The 25114-nt window shown below is 42.6% G+C and overlaps 2 protein-coding genes across 3 annotated transcripts in view; both read left to right on the forward strand.

Annotated features, from left to right (window-relative positions):
• The first annotated feature begins 243 nt into the window (after window positions 1-243).
• Window positions 244-12107, forward strand: LOC112240818 (malate dehydrogenase, cytoplasmic-like). Its single transcript, XM_042314707.1, has 10 exons — window positions 244-377; window positions 1664-1765; window positions 2275-2371; window positions 5156-5331; window positions 9469-9591; window positions 9787-9885; window positions 9999-10076; window positions 10312-10425; window positions 10831-10920; window positions 11236-12107. The coding sequence occupies exons 1-10, from the start codon at window positions 375-377 to the stop codon at window positions 11356-11358; spliced, it is 1005 nt and encodes a 334-aa protein (XP_042170641.1). The 5' UTR covers window positions 244-374; the 3' UTR covers window positions 11359-12107.
• A 111-nt stretch (window positions 12108-12218) lies between these two features.
• Window positions 12219-25114, forward strand: part of LOC112240480 (UTP--glucose-1-phosphate uridylyltransferase) — a 66874-nt gene continuing 53978 nt past the window's right edge. Inside the window, exon 1 of one of the 2 annotated variants that reach the window (XM_042314705.1) lies at window positions 12219-13083. Coding sequence is in view for 1 of the 2 variants with exons in the window: in XM_042314704.1 (XP_042170638.1) it covers window positions 14498-14516 (19 nt within the window). In the remaining variant the exon portion in view is untranslated. Of the gene's footprint in view, window positions 13084-13890; window positions 14517-25114 lie in introns of those variants that run through there. The other variant, XM_042314704.1, reaches the window with a different exon arrangement.

Here is a 25114-nt window from a genome sequence, read left to right on the forward strand (position 1 = left end):
GGGGACTTTAAATGTTAGTACTGAATAATGGGTAAAGTAGTTATTTATTCCCCTGTCAACCTCATTAACTTTAAAAAGGTCATCGTACACAGCTGAAGCATACTGTACTGTCAAAGATGTGTAAAACTAACCCAGCGTACTGTACTGTCTTTGGTACTATCACAGATAGAACAATGAGAGTTAGTTATACAAATATTTGGTACTACTGTCTTTGGCTGAAGGATTTCCGACTACATTTCCCGAGAGCCACCAGCTTTGCGACGCATGCCTATAAACGATTTACTGGCCACCTCGTGACCACTCTGATTTCAAGAAATAGGGGTGACCTCTTGTTGTTAGAACAGTGGGAGAATAGTCCAAGTTACCATACAAAGATGGTAAGTAACAAACAAAAAGTTGTATTAACTTTGTTTACGGAACTTTAGCTTTACTGAAATGATAAATGCGCACACCTGCTATAGTAGTACGCTGACAGCGAGGTGGCTTTTCGTTCGCTTGTTGCCAGCAACCAACGCTTGCTTCTGCAAGTAATTTTGCTAACCTAATTTATACAGTAGCTAGTTAGTTACCGGTAACCAACTTTTGCATCAATTTAAACATGTTTGTAAAATGATTTTTGCTTGTGATATTATGTTTAAAGACAAGTTGGAAGGAGTACAATCTCTAATTCCTTGTTGGCAATGTGCCAGTCAATTTGGCAGGTTCTGCTATAATCTCATTTCGACAGCTGTGTAGTATGCACATGTGTCTACATTTCTTTGACAAGGTCAAATTGGTCAAATGTGTTAATGTGGCCTAACGTTATTTAAGTAAGTTGTCTAATTATTGCATGCGACTTTCTCCCCAGCAAAATGCAATTGCTTGTTTTTGGACTCTACATTTGTGTGAAAGGGAAAAGGTTGAATTAATGTTGACAATTTTCTACAGTAGCTATAAATATCTCGTCTCAGATGGCTCGAGGAGTGAGTTCTATTTTTAAATTCACCGTGGCTTACCTCGTGAGTTAATAAATCCCCACTCCGACATTGTCCGGTCACGGATCCCATATGGAATACTATTGTTGGAGAAGAGCTTCAATTCTTATACAGTTCTCTCTAGTATTGTCACTGACTGTCAATTTACGAGTGAACTCTTAGCCAATTCCTCAAAGGTATCCCACTCACCTCATTCCCATTTCATGTACACCTCATTTTTACCTGACTGTTGTTGACTGTTTTTCCTATACAAGCCTATTACATAACATTAATATTATTGTAAAACTTCCCAAATGTTTTCCCTAGCTGGATCATTTCCTCACTCAAGTAATGCCTGGTTCACCTCCAATATTTGAAAATGTGCCCCTGAAATTTCAGTGACGAGGACCAAACATTTGTCAGTGCTTGGTTGTGTTCTTTTGTCAACAAATGGAAGAAATTGAACTGAAATGGGGACTTACTTCCTGAACTTGTCCAAAAATAAATACACATTTGTATTCTATTGTGAAACATTTTACTACAGGTTTTTAGGCTAACTCACTCTGGATAAGTGTGTAAATCACCTATGTGTAATGTGCCCTAATGAATAGGACCCAGATCTGTAATGTGCCCTAATGAATAGGACCCAGATGTGTCATGTGCCCTAATGAATAGGACCCAGATCTGTGTTTCTGTGTCTTGTGTTGCAGTCTGCTGAACCTGTTCGTGTTCTGGTGACCGGCGCTGCTGGGCAGATTGCCTACTCCTTGTTGTTTGGCATCGCCAAGGGAGATGTGTTCGGCAAAGATCAGGTAGAGGGAAGGAAGAAGCTTTGGCTTGACTTGCATTACGTAATATCCCAGCTGATCCTGTTAGGGGTTGTCTATTGTCTGAAATTACACCCTATTCCCTATATAGTCCACTACTTACCCTATTTGCTCTGGTCAAAATGAGTGCACAATATAGGGAATAGGGTGCCATGTCAGATACCTCCTGTCAGTTAAATAAATTTAAAATCATGACTGATGGGCAACATGCAGCATCACACACTACCCCTTCAGTCACACAACCTGCAAAGCTTCACTCAAGGCTTTAGTGTCCTTGAATTGCCTGAAATAGAACCACTAGCATACAGCCTACTGGCAGGTTAACATAGGCCTAACACTGTCCCTTCAAATAGTCATAACAAGCAGTGTTGTCAATGTAGTAATCACCATACACATCTGTTCAGTTAGCAATCTACCAGCCTGTAAGTCAACGGAAAGATCAATAGATCCTACTCATTTATCTACTCCTGTCATTTCATGGTCTCTCCTCTCAGCCAATCACCCTGATCTTGCTGGACATCACCCCAATGTTGCCAGTCCTGGATGGTGTGGTCATGGAGCTACAGGACTGTGCCCTCCCACTCCTCAGAGGTAAACCATGGGGCAGACAACACTCACTGGATTGACGTGGCTTTGCTTTAGTTGTGAGGCACCAGTAGTATCTCCATCTCCATTGTGACTGGTATTTTTCTGTTGTCAATGGTGGTGTCCTTGCTTTGTTCTCACCTCGGCTGTGAGGCCCCAGTATTAACGCTCAGGGCTGCAAAGACAATGTTCTCTCTGTGTATGATGTGTTGCAAAGACAATTTTCAATGTGGGGTGGGGGGGAATGTCTGTAGTGTGGTGACGTGACCCTGTGTCCCAACCAGATCTGGCTTCAAGCACTATTTAAATTCTTTCAAATATTTTTAAGGTGTTTGCCAGATCGGTGGAATTGCCAGAATTGCCATAATCTCGCAGTATCCCTTTAAAGCAGTTAACTGGCAACAGTCTATGTCCCACAGATGACAGTAGCAGAACAAAGGGATCCATACAGGGTTTGCTGAAGCTAACCGTAAAAGCAAAAACCGTGTGACTGAGCTGATGAGCATGTAAGGTGTTGTGACGAAATGGGGATTGAAACAGGGAAAACCACACTGAGACAATGTGATGGGTAAAACAAACCCAAGCCTTTGTTTCTCCATAGAGGCCACTTTTATTGTCAAGAGATCACGTCTAAAACATTGTGCTTGAAGGACTGAGCCTAATAAAGCACTCCTTAAAAACAACTTCCTGCTGTCCTCGATCATAGTTACCTTTTTCTTTATTTTTTTCTATTTTTGCCTAAAATGACCAACCCAAATCTAACTACATGTAGCTCAGGACCTGAAGCAAGGATATGTGTATTCTTGCTACCATTTGAAAGGAAACACTTTGAAGTTTGTGGAAATGTCAAATTAATGTAGGAGAATATAACACATTAGATTTGGTTAAAGGAAAAAACATGCTGTTTTTGTACCATCTTTGAAATGCAAGACAAAGGCCATGTTTTATTTCAGCCCAGGTGCAATTTAGATTTTGGCCACTAGATGGCAGCGGTGTATGTGTGAAGTTTGACTGATCCAATGAACATTGCATTGCTGGTCAAAATGTTGTATCAAGACTGCCCAAATGTGCCTAATTGGTTTATTAATACATTTAAGTTCATAACTGTGTGCTCTCCTCAAACAATAGCATGGTATTATTTCAGTAAAAGCTACTGTAAATTGAACAGTGCAGTTAGATTAACAAGATTTGAAGTTTTCTGCAACTATCCAAGATGTCTGTCCAGGGAAATGTTCTTGTTACTTACAACCTCAGGCTAATCACATTAGCCTATGTTAACTCAACCGTCCTGTAGGGGACACACCGAGCCTGTAGAGATTAATTAGACGACATTGTAGTAAAACCTTAAATGATTAAGTAGTCTTTATTATCCAGTTTTTCCTTCTGTTGGTCGTCCATGTGCTGCCCATTGAACCAACCCTGGTCTGTTGTATTGTTGATTCGTCTAGAGGGTGTGTTGGCCGTCCATGTGCTGCCCATTGAACCAACCCTGGTCTGTTGTATTGTTGATTCGTCTAGAGGGTGTGTTGGTCGTCCATGTGCTGCCCATTGAACCAACCCTGGTCTGTTGTATTGTTGATTCGTCTAGAGGGTGTGTTGGCCGTCCATGTGCTGCCCATTGAACCAACCCTGGTCTGTTGTATTGTTGATTCGTCTAGAGGGTGTGTTGGCCGTCCATGTGCTGCCCATTGAACCAACCCTGGTCTGTTGTATTGTTGATTCGTCTAGAGGGTGTGTTGGTCGTCCATGTGCTGCCCATTGAACCAACCCTGGTCTGTTGTATTGTTGATTCGTCTAGAGGGTGTGTTGGCCGTCCATGTGCTGCCCATTGAACCAACCCTGGTCTGTTGTATTGTTGATTCGTCTAGAGGGTGTGTTGTACGCCAAGTCCGTCCATGTGCTGCCCATTGAACCAACCCTGGTCTGTTGTATTGTTGATTCGTCTAGAGGGTGTGTTGGCCGTCCATGTGCTGCCCATTGAACCAACCCTGGTCTGTTGTATTGTTGATTCGTCTAGAGGGTGTGTTGGCCGTCCATGTGCTGCCCATTGAACCAACCCTGGTCTGTTGTATTGTTGATTCGTCTCAGAGGGTGTGTTGGTCGTCCATGTGCTGCCCATTGAACCAACCCTGGTCTGTTGTATTGTTGATTGTCTAGAGGGTGTGTTGGCCGTCCATGTGCTGCCCATTGAACCAACCCTGGTCTGTTGTATTGTTGATTCGTCTAGAGGGTGTGTTGGTGGGTTCCATGTGCTGCCCATTGAACCAACCCTGGTCTGTTGTATTGTTGATTCGTCTAGAGGGTGTGTTGGTCGTCCATGTGCTGCCCATTGAACCAACCCTGGTCTGTTGTATTGTTGATTCGTCTAGAGGGTGTGTTGGTCGTCCATGTGCTGCCCATTGAACCAACCCTGGTCTGTTGTATTGTTGATTCGTCTAGAGGGTGTGTTGGCCGTCCATGTGCTGCCCATTGAACCAACCCTGGTCTGTTGTATTGTTGATTCGTCTAGAGGTGTGTGAACTCCGTCCATGTGCTGCCCATTGAACCAACCCTGGTCTGTTGTATTGTTGATTCGTCTAGAGGGTGTGTTGGTCGTCCATGTGCTGCCCATTGAACCAACCCTGGTCTGTTGTATTGTTGATTCGTCTAGAGGTCATTCCCACAAACAAGGAAAGAAACCTGCAAGTGTCTTATAGGACACGTTCAGATAGTCCCTCCCTTTTCATGCTTCTTTTTTCTGACTACTTGATACTGACTGAACAAGCCCCTGTTTATTCCGTCTGTTTTCAGAGGTCATCCCCACGGACAAGGAGGAGGTTGCCTTTAAGGACCTGGACGCTGCTATCCTGGTAGGCTCCATGCCCAGGAGAGAGGGTATGGAGAGGAAGGATCTGCTCAAGGCTAACGTGGCCATCTTCAAGAGCCAGGGGGCCGCGCTGGAGAAGTACGCCAAGAAAACTGTCAAGGTGAGATAATAGCCAGAGCCCAACAGACAGGGTTTGTTGGCTGTGTGGGGTGTCTGGTGACTGTCAATGTGTCCCTAAATGTCAATGCAGACTTAGCTGTCTGTCAACACTAGCAGGTACCCTGTGTTTGTGGTATAGTGTAAGCCATGTGTCCTTAGACATAGAGAGGACTCGTGATGCTGCACCTCAGAGCTGTTGAAATTCAGTTCACCACGTGTTGGGCTCTTAATTCCTATGGAAAGACTGGCCTGGAATGCCATTGTGTGTGTGCATTGTTTGTGGGTTTGTTTTGTGAGCGTGTGTTTTGATTTAAATCTAACTGCCTGCATGTCTTAACACTACCCCACCTATCTGGTCTGTTTCTGTCTGTAAGCTTAATGTTGTATCCAGTCTGGCTGGGTTCCATCCCAGGAGTTGGTCCACTTCTGTCTAGAAGCCTCACATTGTATCCAGTCTGGCTGGGTTCCATCCCAGGAGTTGGTCCACTTCTGTCTAGAAGCCTCACATTGTATCCAGTCTGGCTGGGTTCCATCCCAGGAGTTGGTCCACTTCGGTCTAGAAGCCTTACATTGTATCCAGTCTGGCTGGGTTCCATCCCGGGAGTTGGTCCACTTCTCGGTCTAGAACCTCACATTGTATCCAGTCTGGCTGGGTTCCATCCCGTGGGGAGTTGGTCCACTTCTGTCTAGAAGCCTTACATTGTATCCAGTCTGGCTGGGTTCCATCCCAGGAGTCAAGGGAGATATTCTGATTCTCTCCTGCTCCCCAAGTGTGCACTTGGACACTCACTTTCATGGATTTACAAAATGCATGGACTGTTGTGAGGAATATGGTGGAAACTATAGAATTATAATGAGTCATTTTAATAGTAGAGAATAGGAACTCCGCCAAGGACTGGAATGTCCCGACTAGTGCCAGTGGAACTGTGGGTGTGTTGAGGAGGCCTTTTGGTGACTCTGGACACTGATCTAGCAACAGGTGTTGGGCTGTCAGACTGACGAGTGTGACTGCTTCTGTGTGTGCTGGCACTTGTCCTGCACCCTTGTCATTTCTTCCCCAAGTGACCTTGTTGCAAAAACTGAACTTGTCTTCAGGCAGCGTGCAAGGCTCAAGCTGCCATGCCTGAGAACATCTTCAACCTTACACTCTGCCTGACTGTCATGGCGCCTTCAACCTTACAGCATGGCGTCTTCAACCTTACACTCTGCCTGACTGTCTAGCGTGGCATCTTCAACCTTACACTCTGCCTGACTGTCTAGCATGGCATCTTCAACCTACACTCTGCCTGACTGTCTAGCATGGCGTCTTCAACCTTACACTCTGCCTGCCTTCAACCTGCACTCTCTAGCATGGCGTCTTCAACCTTGCACTCTGTCTAGCATGGCGCCTTCAACCTTGCACTCTGTCTAGCATGGCGCCTTCAACCTTGCACTCTCTGCCTGCACTGTCTAGCATGGCATCTTCAACCTACACTCTGCCTGACTGTCTAGCATGGCGTCTTCAACCTGCACTCTGTCTAGCTGACTGTCTAGCATGGCGTCTTCAACCTTACACTCTGCCTGACTGTCTAGCATGGCGTCTTCAACCTTGCACTCTGCCTGCCTGTCTAGCGTGCCTTCAACCTTCTTCAAGCATGGCGCCTTCAACACTCTGCCCTGAGCTGTCTAGCATGGCGTCTTCAACCTTGCACTCTGTCTAGCATGGCGCCTTCAACCTTGCACTCTGCCTGACTGTCTAGCATGGCGCCTTCAACCTTGCACTCTGCCTGAGCAGCGTGGCGCCTTCAACCTTGCACTCTGTCTAGCATGGCGCCTTCAAGCGTGGCGCCTTCAACCTTGCACTCTGTCTAGCATGGCGCCTTCAACCTTGCACTCTGTCTAGCATGGCGCCTTCAACCTTGCACTCTGCCTGACTGTCTAGCATGGCGCCTTCAACCTTGCACTCTGCCTGACTGTCTAGCATGGCGCCTTCAACCTTGCACTCTGTCTAGCATGGCGCCTTCAACCTTACACTGGCGCCTTCAACCTTACACTGCCTGCCTGAGCTGTCTAGCGTGGCGCCTTCAACCTGCACTCTGTCTAGCATGGCGTCTGTTCAACCTTCAACCTTGCACTCTGCCTGACTGTCTAGCGTGGCGCCTTCAACCTTACAACTCTGCCTGACTGTCTAGCGTGGCGTCTTCAACCTTGCACGTCAGGCAGCAAGGCCTTGGAATTTCCCCTCTACTCACAGGTGGCTCAAGATTCAAGTAACTTTAAAATATGTTTTTTACTACATGGTAATCAGACACTGCAATACATGGCTATATTGCATTGATAATGGACAAAACATTTAAGTTGGACTGAAAGTGCAAACTATGACGATGTACATTTTATTACATTCATAACAATGTATAGGTCTTTTTTTAATTTAACCAGGTAGGCTAGTTGAGAACAAGTTCTCATTTACAACTGCGACCTGGCCAAGATAAAGCATAGCAGTGTGAACAGACAACAGATTTACACATGGAATAAACAATAAACAAGCCAATAACACAAACAAGTCTACCTGACAGTAGAGAAAAGAAAGTCTATATACAGTGTGTGCAAAAGGCATGAGGAGGTAGGCAATAAATAGGCCATAGGAGTGAATAATTACAATTTTTAACACTGGAGTGATAAATGAGCAGATGATGATGTGCAGGTAGAGATATTGGTGTGCAAAAGAGCAGAAAAGTAAATAAAATAAAACCAGTTTGGGGGATGAGGTAGGTAGATTGGGTGGGCTATATACCGATGGACTAATCTCATGGTATGACCTCTTAGTCTCTCGTTGCCTTCAACGTCTCATCACTCTGTTAACTATTAGGGATAGCCTGGCCAACAGCCAGTGAAATTGCAGCGCGCGAAATTCAAGAACAGAAATACTCATAACTTCCTAAAACATACAAGTGTTTATACATCGGCTTAAAGAGAAACTTGTTGTTAATCCAACCACAGTGTCAGATTTCAAAAAGACTTTACGGCGAAAGCAAACCATGCGATTATCTGAGGACGGCGCCCAGCACAACATTACAAACAGTACCCAGCCAAGTAGAGGAGGAAATAAAGTCAGAAATGGCGATTTAAAATTAATCACTTACCTTTTGATCTTCACATGGTTGCACTCACAAGTCTCTCTCTATGTCCATAAACCTCTTTGTTGGTGCGTTTTGTTCAGTAATCCATTGGTACAAAGCGCCGTCACAGCAGGCAGACAAAATCAAAAGTACCATGAAAGCTTAAATGTCAAACAATGTTTATAATCAATCCTCGGGTTGTTTTTGTCATAAATAATCCATATTTAAACCGGACGATAGCTTCTTCAATAGAAAAGGAAAAACAAAGGCGCACTCCCGGTCACGCGCAGGACACATCTCTGGAAATGTCCACTGTCCTCATTGAAAGTGCTGTATCTCCCTTATTTTTCAGAGTAAAAGCCTGGAATAATGCCTAAAGACTGGTCACATGTTGAGGAAGCCATAGAGATCGTGAACTGGGTCATACGTCGTTTGTATGGTGGATAGGCTTTCAATGGAAAAACAGCCATTTCAATATAATAGCATTTCCTAGATGGATTTTCCTCAGGTTTTCGCCTGCCATTTCAGTTCTGTTATACTCAGACATAATTTTAAGTTTAGGAAACTTTAATGTTTCTATCCAATACTACTATGCATATCCTACCTTCTGGGCCTGAGTAACAGGCAGTTTACATAGGGCACCTTATTCATTCAAACTACTCAATACTGCCTCCGTTCCCAGAAAGGTTAAGTTAAAATGTGTGGTGCATCTCAATCCACCTATGGCAGTGTTCCACATCTGCAGTCATGTTTCAGACCATGAGACACTCTGAAAATAAGTCTTCTCACAAACGGCTGTAGCATCCAAACTGTTTGGAAACTCTCCGGTGAGACTCGCAGGAACATAGTCTCAGTTTTGTTCTACAAGCCTGACGGGACTCGTCTGTACCTTCTGTTTGTAGTGTCTGAACCGTTTGGGCTACAACCTGACCCCAGTGGAAAGGGAAGATTCTCCCCATCACCATGGTGTTTTCTGTCTTGCTCTCTGTGTGTGTGGTGTACGACTGTTTTATAACATGGCCTCTCCTTGTCTCCGTCAGGTCCTGGTGGTAGGTAACCCAGCCAACACCAACTGTCTGATCGCAGCCAAGTCTGCCCCGTCCATCCCCAAAGAGAACTTCTCCTGCCTCACCCGTCTGGACCACAACCGCGCCCGCTCTCAGGTACCTGTGTGGAGAAGTGGGTTTTGTTCCCTTGAACCCCCTGAATGAATAGCTACTCCAATCTCTGACTGAGTCTGTCTGTACTTGAACTGTAGTGGGTGTTTTTAAGTTTCATTGGGGACAAATAAGTGTGTGGATTATCTTAATAGATGGTAATATCATCCTTACACAGCTCTCTTGCCTCCCTCCCTCCAGGTTGCGATGCGCTGCGGCGTGCCAGCCACCCAGGTAAAGAACGTGATAATCTGGGGCAACCATTCGTCCACCCAGTACCCAGACGTCCACCACTGCAAGGTAATATATCATTTATCACAATGTAATAATAATGTATTATTATCCCACTGCAAGGCAGTAGTGAATACTATGTGTAATATTATTTAACGATATGTCATTATTATTTTACCAAGGTCAACATGGCGGGCAGCGACCTGGCCTGCTTCGCCGCTGTTAAAGACGATGACTGGCTCAAAGGGGCCTTCATTTCTGTGAGTTTACTCTACTGTAAAACACATTTTCATCTGGCTGTGTGAACTGTAACCCCCCCCTTCTCATTGGAGATGGTCCAAGGGAAAGTGACCTCTGACCTTCTCCATGTGTTTTGATAAGGAGAGGAATCCTGGAAAGATTAATTGAGACTGCTGAAGAAGACTATTGGAGTAGGGATGAGACATTTTTGTAAGGCATCGCTCTTCCTCCCCCCTCTCTTTTCCTCCCTCTCAGACAGTGCAGCAGAGGGGTGCTGCGGTTATCGCGGCCAGGAAGCTGTCCAGTGCCATGTCTGCAGCCAAGGCTATCTGTGATCACATGAGGGACATCTGGTCAGGCACTCCTGAGGTCAGCTAAGTGGGACAATTCTGTGGCTTTAAGATACAGATTTAGGATTAGTTTACCCTACCCAAATCTCCATTGTAACCATTTTAAGGCTATATTTAATAACTCCTAATCTATAGGGCACTCTACTATTTAAAGTATAGATGAATCTCAATTCTTCTCCCAGAATTCCAAACAGTCATGGATGGTGTAATATTTGGCTGGAGGCCATTGTTACATTGCTGAGATGTGTGCATTTGCACACTTTGGGAAGAGGGTGGAGCAGCCTGTCTTTAGGTTAATGGCTCCTGAACAGTGTGGAGCAGCCTGTCTTTAGGTTAATGGCTCCTGAACACAGTGTGGAGCAGCCTGTCTTTGGGTTAATGGCTCCTGAAGGCAGCCCTAACCTCTGACCTCTTGTGTTTGCAGGGAGAGTTTGTCTCCATGGGTGTCTACTCCAGCAGTAACTCCTATGGTGTCGCTGAAGACCTCATCTACTCATTCCCTGTTCACATCAAGGTGAGACAGATCCCTGACACTCTGCTCTCTACACTCCTCCATACTAAGGCTGCGTTTACATTGGCAGCACAATTCTGATCTTTTGCCCAATTATTGGTTAAAGATCTTATCTGATTGGTCAAAAACCAATAATTGGGACAAAGATCATAATTGTGCTTCATGATCAGCTGTCATCACCACTTAACCAGAGAGCTCTGCTTCTAGTGACTATAAACAGGTGCTTTAGTCTACGACCAACTACCTATTGCAGTGGGAAGTTGATCACTTTGGCCTATTATTCAATATACATTATTCTCCTGTCTTTGTTATCCTCAGGACAAGCAGTGGAAGATTGTGGACGGGTTGGCCATCAACGACTTCTCCCGAGGCAAGATGGACGCCACGGCAGCCGAGCTGGTGGAGGAGAGGGACACCGCCGTCACCTTCCTCAGCGCTTGACTACGCTCCCAGCCACAGCAACCAACCCGGCAACAGCACATGGACGCAGAACCCACACCTCCAGACTCACGTCTGTGATGCTGCATTCACGTGCTACTCGGAACTTAGGAAACTCTGGAATATCCAACTTGGAAGTTCCATATGAACGGTTTAACTTCATATGTTTTACAGCAATTTTTTTTTTTTTTTTAGACCTGAGTTTCTGGTCATTCTGATAGCACATGAACATGGTATGATACACTCACTGCTGCAGCTCTGTGTCCAAAACATTAATGTTACAAACTTCTGAATAGGTTATCCCTGTTTGGATGCTTACCATGGAATGGAGAATTGTTATGGGTAGTTGATGCACTAGTAGTTACTATGACGATCATTGTTAAACTGTTAAATTGTTGCTCAGTCAGAACAATACAATCAGCAAACAATGTTTAGTCCTTAATAGTGTTTCTAGATTTAACTTAATATTTTTGTGAAACTCTTGGTTAAATTATTTACCCTTATTTTTTTGTTTTGTTTACTATTGGGCATTTTCCCATTATGATATTTGACAATCTGAATGTGATCACCACCTGTAATCCTATTTATAATCGTAGCAGGTGGTTATGGCAGTGTCCTGCCACTAGGGGGTAGCACATTCTAATCTGTAAAACCCAGGACAGTAAAGTGTATCTATGGTTAATTGTTTCAAACCTCTGGATATTATCTCCCTGGACTCACTCCTGACGAAACAATAAAACATTAATCCTCAACTGATTCAGTAAATTTCACCATTTCTGCACAAATCAACATTTTATTAGTCCTATGAATAGTGTAAGCTAGCCACAGTATAATGACGTGCTAGCTTGCCTGCTCTCCTTTCAACAGTGCAGCATCTATTATAAAGTATTTAGTAAAACAAATATTAAGATTAGCCGGAGGGAGTGTGATCCATAAATGTTAAATTATATATAGTTTACACCCAGAATGTCCTATATCAGATTTTCCTTGACTTGCATTGCTTTGTCACCTGTAGTTTAAAAAAAAATGTGGTCCTTCCGTTTGAGTCGTAAGGACTTATGTACTTCAATTCAATCGGAACATTATTTAAAATTACTTTTGAGGGACCATGTTCGTAAGCATTCTGTAACTGAAATTTTTACTTACGTTCCATGTTAATAGTCTAGTTTCTAACCCAAATACCCGTAGGCCTAACTCCGGGATGGGAAACTCCAGGCCGGAGTGGGGTTCCCCCCCCTAGCCAACACAGCGGATAACTTTATTTGCGTTTCAAACTGAAGATGATTATTGGAGTCCGGTGTTTTAGCTGGGGGGAAAAGTATGACACTAATCAGGCCTCGAGTTGCCCAGGCCTCTAGCTATGAACCCTTTAGTATGAATGTGTTCATTGACGTGGCATCAATGTCGTGGTTCTGGTATTTGGGGTTCAGGAACGTCGTGAAAAACTGCATTTTCATTGGCCACAGCATTCGGATACAAGCTTTTCATTGGTCCTAGTTTTGGAATGGCATTTCTATATATCGTTTTGATCAAATTAATCTATTATAGTGTTTTTGTGTGAACTAATTACTAAAATATCTGCCCAATATTCAATACAGTGTGTTGCATGTCATTTTAATATAAACTCCCAAGGGGACATTAGTTGCGCTAATTTCACCGCGGTTGTGTCCATATTTGGACAAGCCTATCGCACGATTTTCCTGTCGCCAACATCCTACAAGCCAAACAGTAAGGAAATGCATTTATTAGCTAAATTAAATTGTCCAATACCTTGCTGAGTGCCAATAATCATAACTGTCGTCGTAAAAGAGAAGGTACAAGAGTAGCCCAATAGCACTACGAGTGGTTTGATCTTTGTAGGCCTATTATTGGGTAGGCTATCTACATTGTCATAGCATATTCTGAATGTATTGGAAAACGAATAGAAACAATAGCCAGTTGATCTGGTAATAATGTTGCAATGTTATTTTTTAAATCGTGTATAATTCGTGTTTGATGTGTAGGCTATGCTATACAGTGGAAAAAACGTAATAACCTGTCCCCATCATTTCCGCATCCATCGTTCTGCATTCGGGAATGTAACTGACATTCGATATACCACTAGGCTACATTTATTTTAAGGTTAGGCTAGACCTATAGATCGGTTATTCGTGTGGGCCGGGTCTATGCTGGCTTTAACATGTTACTGATTTACTGTATCTATCTGATTGTCTACGCTAGGCTATCTTAATATATATATATATATATATATACGATATCATGGGGGCGAGGCTAAAGCAAGAGAGGGAGTATATTAGTAGAAGCAAATGCCGCGTTCAAACCCACTGGGAACTTGTGAAATCTCCGCCTTCAGTGCGTTCATGACAACTGGGAACTCGGGGGGGAGAAAACTAGCTTCTACTGGAAAAAAATAGTTTTGAATCGTCATCCAACTTAAAATTCCAAGTGGGAAACTAGGGCATCTTTGTTGAGGTGCGACTTTTTGACCTGAAGATCACTAACGTCATTATTTGGCCTTTTTATATATATATTTTAAAATTATTTTTTAAAGTTCCAAGTTGTCTTGAAAGCACCAAAAGGTCCATAGCCAGTCCGGGAGGAAATGTGACGTGGTTTATTTGCCTGGGAAAGGGGCAGACCTGAAATCCGTACAAGGCATAGGCTAATTGTATTTGTGAAATATAGTCTACATAAATACCAATAGGTAGGCTACAGTCGGGCCGGGGGGTGCGTTTCATTAGGCTGAAGTCAAGTGAGATAAACGATTGATGGAATAAAGGTCGGGTTGTCACGCTTTGGAAAGTGCTGGCGGTGGAGGAATTGCGAAAAGGATTTCATTTGTGAGAGAGGAGTGCTCTAGCAAGTTATGGCTTCAACAGTCCATTCTGCACTGGGGTGGCCATATAGATGAATGACTGAATGACCATTTGGGGTTTTACAACAAAAAACAAAAAAACGTTTTTTTTCTTCTGAAATATGTCTTATTGGACTATTTGACCAATTTCGTTTCAATATAGTTATAGTTGAATATCCTTGATAACTTGATACGCTGCCTAGTGGAAATACCGATTTTGGATTTGTACAGAACATTTGACCTCCATAGGTGATTTCTGATTATTGAGCCTTTATAACATTTTGGAATATGGCACGTTATTTTGAAGGTAAGTGATTGTGTGGATGCAGCCTACTACAATGATGAAGAATGAATACCACAATGAATGCATTGAAAATAAGTTTAACAGCTTCTACTTGTACATTGTCTGGAGACACGATCTAAAGTACCAACTAGTGTTATAATTTGAAGTACTATCCTCTGGGAATACAATGTACACATTGTTGTATATATTTTTTTACCCAAATGATTTCAATGAAATTCAATAACAATGAATTGTCTTAGGCTACTTGGTTGAATGTTGCTATCACTTGAAAGGTACCTTAGTACCATTGGACCTCAGGCTGGGCCTAACAAATTAGCTCCCACTTCTTACTGTCATGTCCAATTCCAAACTTGCACGCTGACAGGTCAAGAATGGGTACCCCCACTAAATCCTCCATACCAGAGATAGCTGTTCTTTCTCCTCTGACATAATTAGAGTAATATAACAATAGTAGCTTATGTTATTTGAGAATGCAATAGTTGGGCTACTCATTGCCGTTGTTGTCCAATCACGGCAGCAGTTTGGTATCCTCGGCCTTTAGTTGGGCTACTCATTGCTGTTGTTGTCCAATCAGGCCAGCAGTTTGGTAGCCTCAGCCTCTAGTTGGGCTACTCATTGCCGTTGTCCAATCAGGGCAGCAGTTTGGTATCCTCAGCCTCTAGTTGGGCTACTCATTGCTGTTGTTGTCCAATCAGGCCAGCAGTTTGGTATCCTCAGCCTCTAGTTGGGCTACTCATTGCTGTTGTTGTCCAATCAGGCCAGCAGTTTGGTATCCTCGGCCTCTAGTTGGGCTACTCATTGCTGTTGTTGTCCAATCAGGCCAGCAGTTTGTTATCCTCGGCCTCTAGTTGGGCTACTCATTGCTGTTGTTGTCCAATCAGGCCAGCAGTTTGGTAGCCCCAGCCTGCCATATACTCATTCATTTTGGTTCTTGGTCTTGGGTATGGGTTTGGCCGCTGTAGGCCGTCATTGAACATAAGAATTTGTTCTTAACTGACTTGCCTTGTTAAATAAAGGTTCAATTGAAAACATTTCCCTGTCAGTCACTCACACCATACAGGAACCACTGCCTGGTGATAGCTTATTAGAAATGACTGTGTCAGATGTCCCAAAACCATAGAACAATTCACAGTGTTGACATGTAGCCTATTCAAAATGGATCTCACCGGTCAAAGTCTATTTCCTGGTAGTGGAATAGAGCTGTTGTATTACTGTTGCACTAGACAAGGCTGTTACTAATCTCATAGATATGTTATAGGGAGATGGGGAGCGAATAGACTGTTACTAATCTCATAGATATGTTATAGGGAGATGGGGAGCTACTAGACTAGACTGTTACTAATCTCATAGATATGTTATAGGGAGATGAGGAGCTACTAGACTGTTACTAATCTCATAGATATGTTATAGGGAGATGGGGAGCTACTAGACTGTTACTAATCTCATAGATATGTTATAGGGAGATGGGAGGGAGCTACTAGAGCCACTAGACTGTTACTAATCTCATAGATATGTTATAGGGAGATGGGGAGCTACTAGACTGTTACTAATCTCATAGATATGTTATAGGGAGATGGGGAGCCTAGACTAGACTGTTACTAATCTCATAGATATGTTATAGGGAGATGGGGAGCTACTAGACTGTTACTAATCTCATAGATATGTTATAGGGAGATGGGGAGCTACTAGACTAGACTGTTACTAATCTCATAGATATGTTATAGGGAGATGGGGAGCCACTAGACTGTTACTAATCTCATAGATATGTTATAGGGAGATGGGGAGCCACTAGACTGTTACTAATCTCATAGATATGTTATAGGGAGATGGGGAGCTACTAGACTAGACTGTTACTAATCTCATAGATATGTTATAGGGAGATGGGGAGCTACTAGACTGTTACTAATCTCATAGATATGTTATAGGGAGATGGGGAGCTACTAGACTGTTACTAATCTCATAGATATGTTATAGGGAGATGGGGAGCTACTAGACTAGACTGTTACTAATCTCATAGATATGTTATAGGGAGATGGGGAGCTACTAGACTGTTACTAATCTCATAGATATGTTATAGGGAGATGGGGAGCTACTAGACTGTTACTAACTAGATATGTTATAATGGGGAGCTCATAGACTGTTACTAATCTATAGATATGTTATAGGGAGATGGGGAGCTACTAGACTGTTACTAATCTCATAGATATGTTATAGGGAGATGGGGAGCTACTAGACTGTTACTAATCTCATAGATATGTTATAGGGAGATGGGGAGCGAATAGACTAGACTGTTACTAATCTCATAGATATGTTATAGGGAGATGGGGAGCTACTAGACTGTTACTAATCTCATAGATATGTTATAGGGAGATGGGGAGCTACTAGACTGTTACTAATCTCATAGATATGTTATAGGGAGATGGGGAGCTACTAGACTAGACTGTTACTAATCTCATAGATATGTTATAGGGAGATGGGGAGCTACTAGACTGTTACTAATCTCATAGATATGTTATAGGGAGATGGGGAGCCACTAGACTGTTACTAATCTCATAGATATGTTATAGGGAGATGGAGGAGTTACTAACATAGATATGTTATAGGGAGATGGGGAGCTACTAGACTGTTACTAATCTCATAGATATGTTATAGGGAGATGGGGAGCTAGACTAGACTGTTACTAATCTCATAGATATGTTATAGGGAGATGGGGGGACTGTTACTAATCTCATAGATATGTTATAGGGAGAGCTACTAGACTGTTACTAATCTCATAGATATGTTATAGGGAGATGGGGAGCTACTAGACTGTTACTAATCTCATAGATATGTTATAGGGAGATGGGGAGCTACTAGACTGTTACTAATCTCATAGATATGTTATAGGGAGCTACTAGACTGTTACTAATCTCATAGATATGTTATAGGGAGATGGGGAGCTACTAGACTGTTACTAATCTCATAGATATGTTATAGGGAGCTACTAGACTGTTACTAATCTCATAGATATGTTATAGGGAGATGGGGAGCTAGACTACTAACTAGACTGTTACTAATCTCTAATAGATATGTTATAGGGAGATGGGGAGCTACTAGACTGTTACTAATCTCATAGATATGTTATATGGGGGAGACTGTTACTAATAGGGGAGCTACTAGACTGTTACTAATCTCATAGATATGTTATAGGGAGATGGGGAGCTACTAGACTGACTGTTACTAATCTCATAGATATAGGGAGATGGGGAGCTACTAGACTGTTACTAATCTCATAGATATGTTATAGGGAGATGGGGAGCTACTAGACTGTTACTAATCTCATAGATATGTTATAGGGAGATGGGGAGCTACTAGACTGTTACTAATCTCATAGATATGTTATAGGGAGATGGGGAGCTACTAGACTGTTACTAATCTCATAGATATGTTATAGGGAGATGGGGAGCTACTAGTTACTAATCTCTAGATATGACTCATAGATATGTTATAGGGAGATGGGGAGCTACTAGACTGTTACTAATCTCATAGATATGTTATAGGGAGATGGAGCTACTAGACTGTTACTAATCTCATAGATATGTTATAGGGAGATGGGGAGCTACTAGACTGTTACTAATCTCATAGATATGTTATAGGGAGATGGGGAGCTACTAGACTGTTACTAATCTCATAGATATGTTATAGGGAGATGGAGCTACTAGACTGTTACTAATCTCATAGATATGTTATAGGGAGATGGGGAGCTACTAGACTGTTACTAATCTCATAGATATGTTATAGGGAGATGACTGTTACTAGCTAGATATGTTATAGAATGGGGAGTAGACTGTTACTAATCTCATAGATATGTTATAGGGAGATGGGGAGCTACTAGACTAGACTGTTACTAATCTCATAGATATGTTATAGGGAGATGGGGAGCTACTAGACTGTTACTAATCTCATAGATATGTTATAGGGAGATGGGGAGCTACTAGACTGTTACTAATCTCATAGATATGTTACAGGGAGATGGGGAGCTACTAGACTGTTACTAATCTCATAGATATGTTATAGGGAGATGGGGAGCTACTAGACTGTTACTAATCTCATAGATATGTTATAGGGAGATGGGGAGCTACTAGACTAGACTGTTACTAATCTCATAGATATGTTACAGGGAGATGGGGAGCTACTAGACTAGACTGTTACTAATCTCATAGATATGTTATAGGAGATGGGGAGCTACTAGACTGTTACTAATCTCATAGATATGTTATAGGGAGATGGGGAGCTACTAGACTGTTACTAATCTCATAGATATGTTATAGGGAGATGGGGAGCTACTAGACTAGACTGTTACTAATCTCATAGATATGTTATAGGGAGATGGGGAGCTACTAGACTGTTACTAATCTCATAGATATGTTATAGGGAGATGGGGAGCTACTAGACTAGACTGTTACTAATCTCATAGATATGTTATAGGGAGATGGGGAGCTACTAGACTGTTACTAATCTCATAGATATGTTATAGGGAGATGGGGAGCTACTAGACTGTTACTAATCTCATAGATATGTTATAGGGAGATGGGGAGCTACTAGACTGTTACTAATCTCATAGATATGTTATAGGGAGATGGGGAGCTACTAGACTGTTACTAATCTCATAGATATGTTATAGGGAGATGGGGAGCTACTAGACTGTTACTAATCTCATAGATATGTTATAGGGAGCTACTAGACTGTTACTAATCTCATAGATATGTTATAGGGAGATGGGGAGCTACTGACTAGACTGTTACTAATCTCATAGATATGTTATAGGGAGATGGGGAGCTACTAGACTGTTACTAATCTCATAGATATGTTATAGGGAGATGGGGAGCTACTAGACTGTTACTAATCTCATAGATATGTTATAGGGAGATGAGGAGCTACTAGACTGTTACTAATCTCATAGATATGTTATAGGGAGATGGGGAGCTACTAGACTGTTACTAATCTCATAGATATGTTATAGGGAGATGGGGAGCTACTAGACTAGACTGTTACTAATCTCATAGATATGTTATAGGGAGATGGGGAGCTACTAGACTGTTACTAATCTCATAGATATGTTATAGGGAGATGGGGAGCTACTAGACTGTTACTAATCTCATAGATATGTTATAGGGAGATGAGGAGCTACTAGACTGTTACTAATCTCATAGATATGTTATAGGGAGATGGGAGCTACTAGACTGTTACTAATCTCATAGATATGTTATAGGGAGATGGGGAGCTACTAGACTAGACTGTTACTAATCTCATAGATATGTTATAGGGAGATGGGGAGCTAGACTAGACTGTTACTAATCTCATAGATATGTTATAGGGAGATGGGGAGCTACTAGACTGTTACTAATCTCATAGATATGTTATAGGGAGATGGGGAGCTACTAGATGTTATAGACTGTTACTAATCTCATAGATATGTTATAGGGAGATGGGGAGCTACTAGACTGTTACTAATCTCATAGATATGTTATAGGGAGATGGGGAGCTACTAGACTGTTACTAACTAGACTGTTACTAATCTCATAGATATGTTATAGGGAGATGGGGAGCTTGACTAGACTGTTACTAATCTCATAGATATGTTATAGGGAGATGGGGAGCTACTAGACTGTTACTAATCTCATAGATATGTTATAGGGAGATGGGGAGCTACTAGACTGTTACTAATCTCATAGATATGTTATAGGGAGAGCTACTAGACTAGACTGTTACTAATCTCATAGATATGTTATAGGGAGATGGGGAGCTACTAGACTAGACTGTTACTAATCTCATAGATATGTTATAGGGAGCTACTAGACTAGACTGTTACTAATCTCATAGATATGTTATAGGGAGATGAGGAGCTACTAGACTGTTACTAATCTCATAGATATGTTATAGGGAGATGGGGAGCTACTAGACTGTTACTAATCTCATAGATATGTTATAGGAAGATGGGGAGATGTTATAGGGAGATGAGGAGCTACTAGACTAGACTGTTACTAATCTCATAGATATGTTATAGGGAGATGGGGAGCTACTAGACTGTTACTAATCTCATAGATATGTTATAGGGAGATGGGGAGCTACTAGACTGTTACTAAACTCATAGATATGTTATAGGGAGATGAGGAGCTACTAGACTAGACTGTTACTAATCTCATAGATATGTTATAGGGAGATGGGGAGCTACTAGACTGTTACTAATCTCATAGATATGTTATAGGGAGATGGGGAGCTACTAGACTAGACTGTTACTAATCTCATAGATATGTTATAGGGAGATGGGGAGCTACTAGACTAGACTGTTACTAATCTCATAGATATGTTATAGGGAGATGGGGAGCTACTAGACTAGACTGTTACTAATCTCATAGATATGTTATAGGGAGATGAGGAGCTACTAGACTAGACTGTTACTAATCTCATAGATATGTTATAGGGAGATGGGGAGCTACTAGACTGTTACTAATCTCATAGATATGTTATAGGGAGATGGGGAGCTACTAGACTAGACTGTTACTAATCTCATAGATATGTTATAGGGAGATGGGGAGCTACTTGACTAGACTGTTACTAATCTCATAGATATGTTATAGGGAGATGGGGAGCTACTAGACTGTTACTAATCTCATAGATATGTTATAGGGAGATGGGGAGCTACTAGACTGTTACTAATCTCATAGATATGTTATAGGGAGCTACTAGACTGTTACTAATCTCATAGATATGTTATAGGGAGATGGGGAGCTACTAGACTAGACTGTTACTAATCTCATAGATATGTTATAGGGAGATGGGGAGCTACTAGACTAGACTGTTACTAATCTCATAGATATGTTATAGGAAGATGGGGAGATGTTGTAGGGAGATGAGGAGCTACTAGACTAGACTGTTACTAATCTCATAGATATGTTATAGGGAGATGGGGAGCTACTAGACTGTTACTAATCTCATAGATATGTTATAGGGAGATGGGGAGCTACTAGACTAGATTTACTAATCTCATAGATATGTTATAGGGAGATGGGGAGCTACTAGACTGTTACTAATCTCATAGATATGTTATAGGAAGATGGGGAGATGTTGTAGGGAGATGAGGAGCTACTAGACTAGACTGTTACTAATCTCATAGATATGTTATAGGAAGATGGGGAGATGTTATAGGGAGATGAGGAGCTACTAGACTAGACTGTTACTAATCTCATAGATATGTTATAGGGAGATGGGGAGCTACTAGACTGTTACTAATCTCATAGATATGTTATAGGGGGATGAGGAGCTACTAGACTAGACTGGGGAGCTACTAGACTAGACTAGAATCTCATAGATATGTTATAGGGAGACCCATCATCTACAACAACCTCTACAACCCCATGTTATAGGGAGACCCATCATCTACAACCCCATGTTATAGGGAGACCCATCATCACAACATCATCTACAACCCCATGTTATATGGAGACCCATCATCATCTACAACCCCATGTTATAGGCAGACCCATCATCACAACATCATGTTATAGGGAGACCCATCATCTACAACCCCATGTTATAGGGAGACCCATCATCTACAACATCATCTACAACCTCATGTTATATGGAGACCCATCATCTACAACATCATCTACAACCCCATGTTATAGGGAGACCCATCATCGACAACATCATCTACAACATCATCTACAACCTCATGTTATAAGGAGACCGATCATCTACAACATCATCTACAACCCCATGTTATAGGGAGACCCATAATCTACAACCCCATGTTATATGGAGACCCATCATCTACAACCTCATGTTATAAGGAGACCCATCATCTACAACATCATCTACAACCCCATGTTATAAGGAGACCCATCATCTACAACCCCATGTTATAAGGAGACCCATCATCTACAACATCATCTACAACCCCATATTATATGGAGACCCATCATCTACAACCCCATGTTATAAGGAGACCCATCATCTACAACATCATCTACAACCCCATGTTATAAGTAGACCCATCATCTACAACATCATCTACAACCCCATGTTATAGGGAGACCCATCATCTACAACATCATCTACAACCCCATGTTATAGGGAGACCCATCATCTACAACCCCATGTTATATGGAGACCCATCATCTACAACATCATCTACAACCTCATGCTTTAGCCACAACCCATCAGAGTGAATAGAAATTGGTGGGCTAAATTATTTATTCCAAATTCCACTCCAGGGCTAGAGGCACAGCTACAATAGCCTACAGAAGGATATCACTAGCCTTGGTCCAAGGCGTTTTACAATAGCCTACATAAGGATATCACTAGCTCTGGTCCAAGGCATTTTACAATAGCCTACAAAAGGATATCACTAGCTCTGGTCCAAGGCATTTTACAATAGCCTACAAAAGGATATCGCTAGCTCTGGTCCAAGGCGTTTTACAATAGCCTACATAAGGATATCACTAGCTCTGGTCCAAGGTGTTTTACAATAGCCTACATAAGGATATCACTAGCTCTGGTCCAAGGCGTTTTACAATAGCCTACATAAGGATATCACTAGCCTTGGTCCAAGGCGTTTTACAATAGCCTACAGAAGGATATCACTAGCTCTGGTCCAAGGTGTTTTACAATAGCCTACAAAAGGATATCACTAGCTCTGGTCCAAGGTGTTTTACAATAGCCTACAAAAGGATATCACTAGCTCTGGTCCAAGGTGTTTTACAATAGCCTACAAAAGGATATCACTAGCTCTGGTCCAAGGCGTTTTACAATAGCCTACAGAAGGATATCACTAGCACTAGCTATCACTACCTCCTGACCCAGGATTGTGTCCCTAGTCTCTCTACACCTCCTGACCCAGGATTGTGTCCCTAGTCTCTCCACACCTCCTGACCCAGGATTGTGTCCCTAGTCTCTCCACACCTCCTGACCCAGGATTGTGTCCCTAGTCTCTCCACACCTCCTGACCCAGGATTGTGTCGCTAGTCTCTCTCTCTACACCTCCTGACCCAGGATTGTGTCCCTAGTCTCTCTACACCTCCTGACCCAGGATTGTGTCCCTAGTCTCTCTCTCTATACCTCCTGACCCAGGATTGTGTCCTTAGTCTCTCTACACCTCCTGACCCAGGATTGTGTCCCTAGTCTCTCTACACCTCCTGACCCAGGATTGTGTCCCTAGTCTCTCTACACCTCCTGACCCAGGATTGTGTCCCTAGTCTCTCTCTCTACACCTCCTGACCCAGGATTGTGTCCCTAGTCTCTCTACACCTCCTGACCCAGGATTGTGTCCCTAGTCTCTCCACACCTCCTGACCCAGGATTGTGTCCCTAGTCTCTCTACACCTCCTGTCCCAGGATTGTGTCCCTAGTCTCTCTCTACACCTCCTGACCCAGGATTGTGTCCCTAGTCTCTCTACACCTCCTGACCCAGGATTGTGTCCCTAGTCTCTCCACACCTCCTGACCCAGGATTGTGTCCCTAGTCTCTCTACACCTCCTGACCCAGGATTGTGTCCCAATTTTCTCCACACCTCCTGACCCAGCCTTTGGGAAACACTCTTTAAGGGAATAAACGTAAACACAAGGGTCAATGGGGTTGAGTTTGGGAGCAATGGGATTTAGTTTCTCTTTCATCTATCTCACTGTTGGCTGAAGCCACTCCATGGCTTGTGGTTAAGTTAGATTTCTCATACACACACACACACACACACACACACACACACACACACACACACACACACACACACACACACACACACACACACACACACACACACACACACACACACACACACACACACACACACACACACACACTACTGTGCTGCGGCAGTGGCACACCTTCTATGATTACTTCTCTCTAAGGAAGGCTTCCCACCCTGGAAAATGAGAGGGTTTCATGCGCCAGATTTATCTGTGCACTCATTTTCTCATTGGACAAGTCCAGGTACTCCCTCCCTGTTTCACAGCTATTTTTCTCAGTTTGTTGCCAAATGAACATGACCCAGAACTCACAACAGGGTCCATGCCAGCTGTTCAGTGACATTTATAGCATACATTGTTGGGAATTAAAGTGGATGACAACATGCAAATCAAACATATGGTAGCTTCTTGGAAATGCACGACATTCCATAACCTGACAGGAGTCAAGTCAAACCACATTCTAGTACCAGGCTTGATTAACGTTGTAGAGTATCTCAGTAGAGCAGGTTCTAAACCATGATGCCTGCAGGATCCGCCCCCTTTGCCTCGGAACCCACATTTAACCAGATTGTAATTATTAATAGATTCATTATCTATTTTTTGTTGTTGCAATTATATGACAAGGGAACAAAATGACCACCTCTTTCATTGTAAATAACTCCATGTAGCTCATATTCTTGATGGCGAATGGTGGCAAGCTCACCGGTTTGAGACCACAAAATCAACCAAATCTGCTTAATAGTGCTGCTGATAACACTTTATTTAACATCTGGCATGTGGTTTTAAAGAGTAGAAAGGGTCTCCCCTGTATTTCCTGGTCCAGGTCTGAGTGACTAAGGTGTCTCCCCTGTATTTCCTGGTCCAGGTCTGAGTGACTAAG

The sequence above is a fragment of the Oncorhynchus tshawytscha genome, unplaced genomic scaffold, assembly GCF_018296145.1.
Source record: "Oncorhynchus tshawytscha isolate Ot180627B unplaced genomic scaffold, Otsh_v2.0 Un_contig_14168_pilon_pilon, whole genome shotgun sequence".
Classification (NCBI taxonomy): domain Eukaryota; kingdom Metazoa; phylum Chordata; class Actinopteri; order Salmoniformes; family Salmonidae; genus Oncorhynchus; species Oncorhynchus tshawytscha.

Coding starts and splice junctions, on each gene's coding strand:
- LOC112240818 (XM_042314707.1), top strand. Junction 2,372..5,155: donor TGCCCTCCCACTCCTCAGAG/GTAAACCATGGG, acceptor GTCTGTTTTCAG/AGGTCATCCCCACGGACAAG. Junction 9,886..9,998: donor CAGACGTCCACCACTGCAAG/GTAATATATCAT, acceptor TATTTTACCAAG/GTCAACATGGCGGGCAGCGA.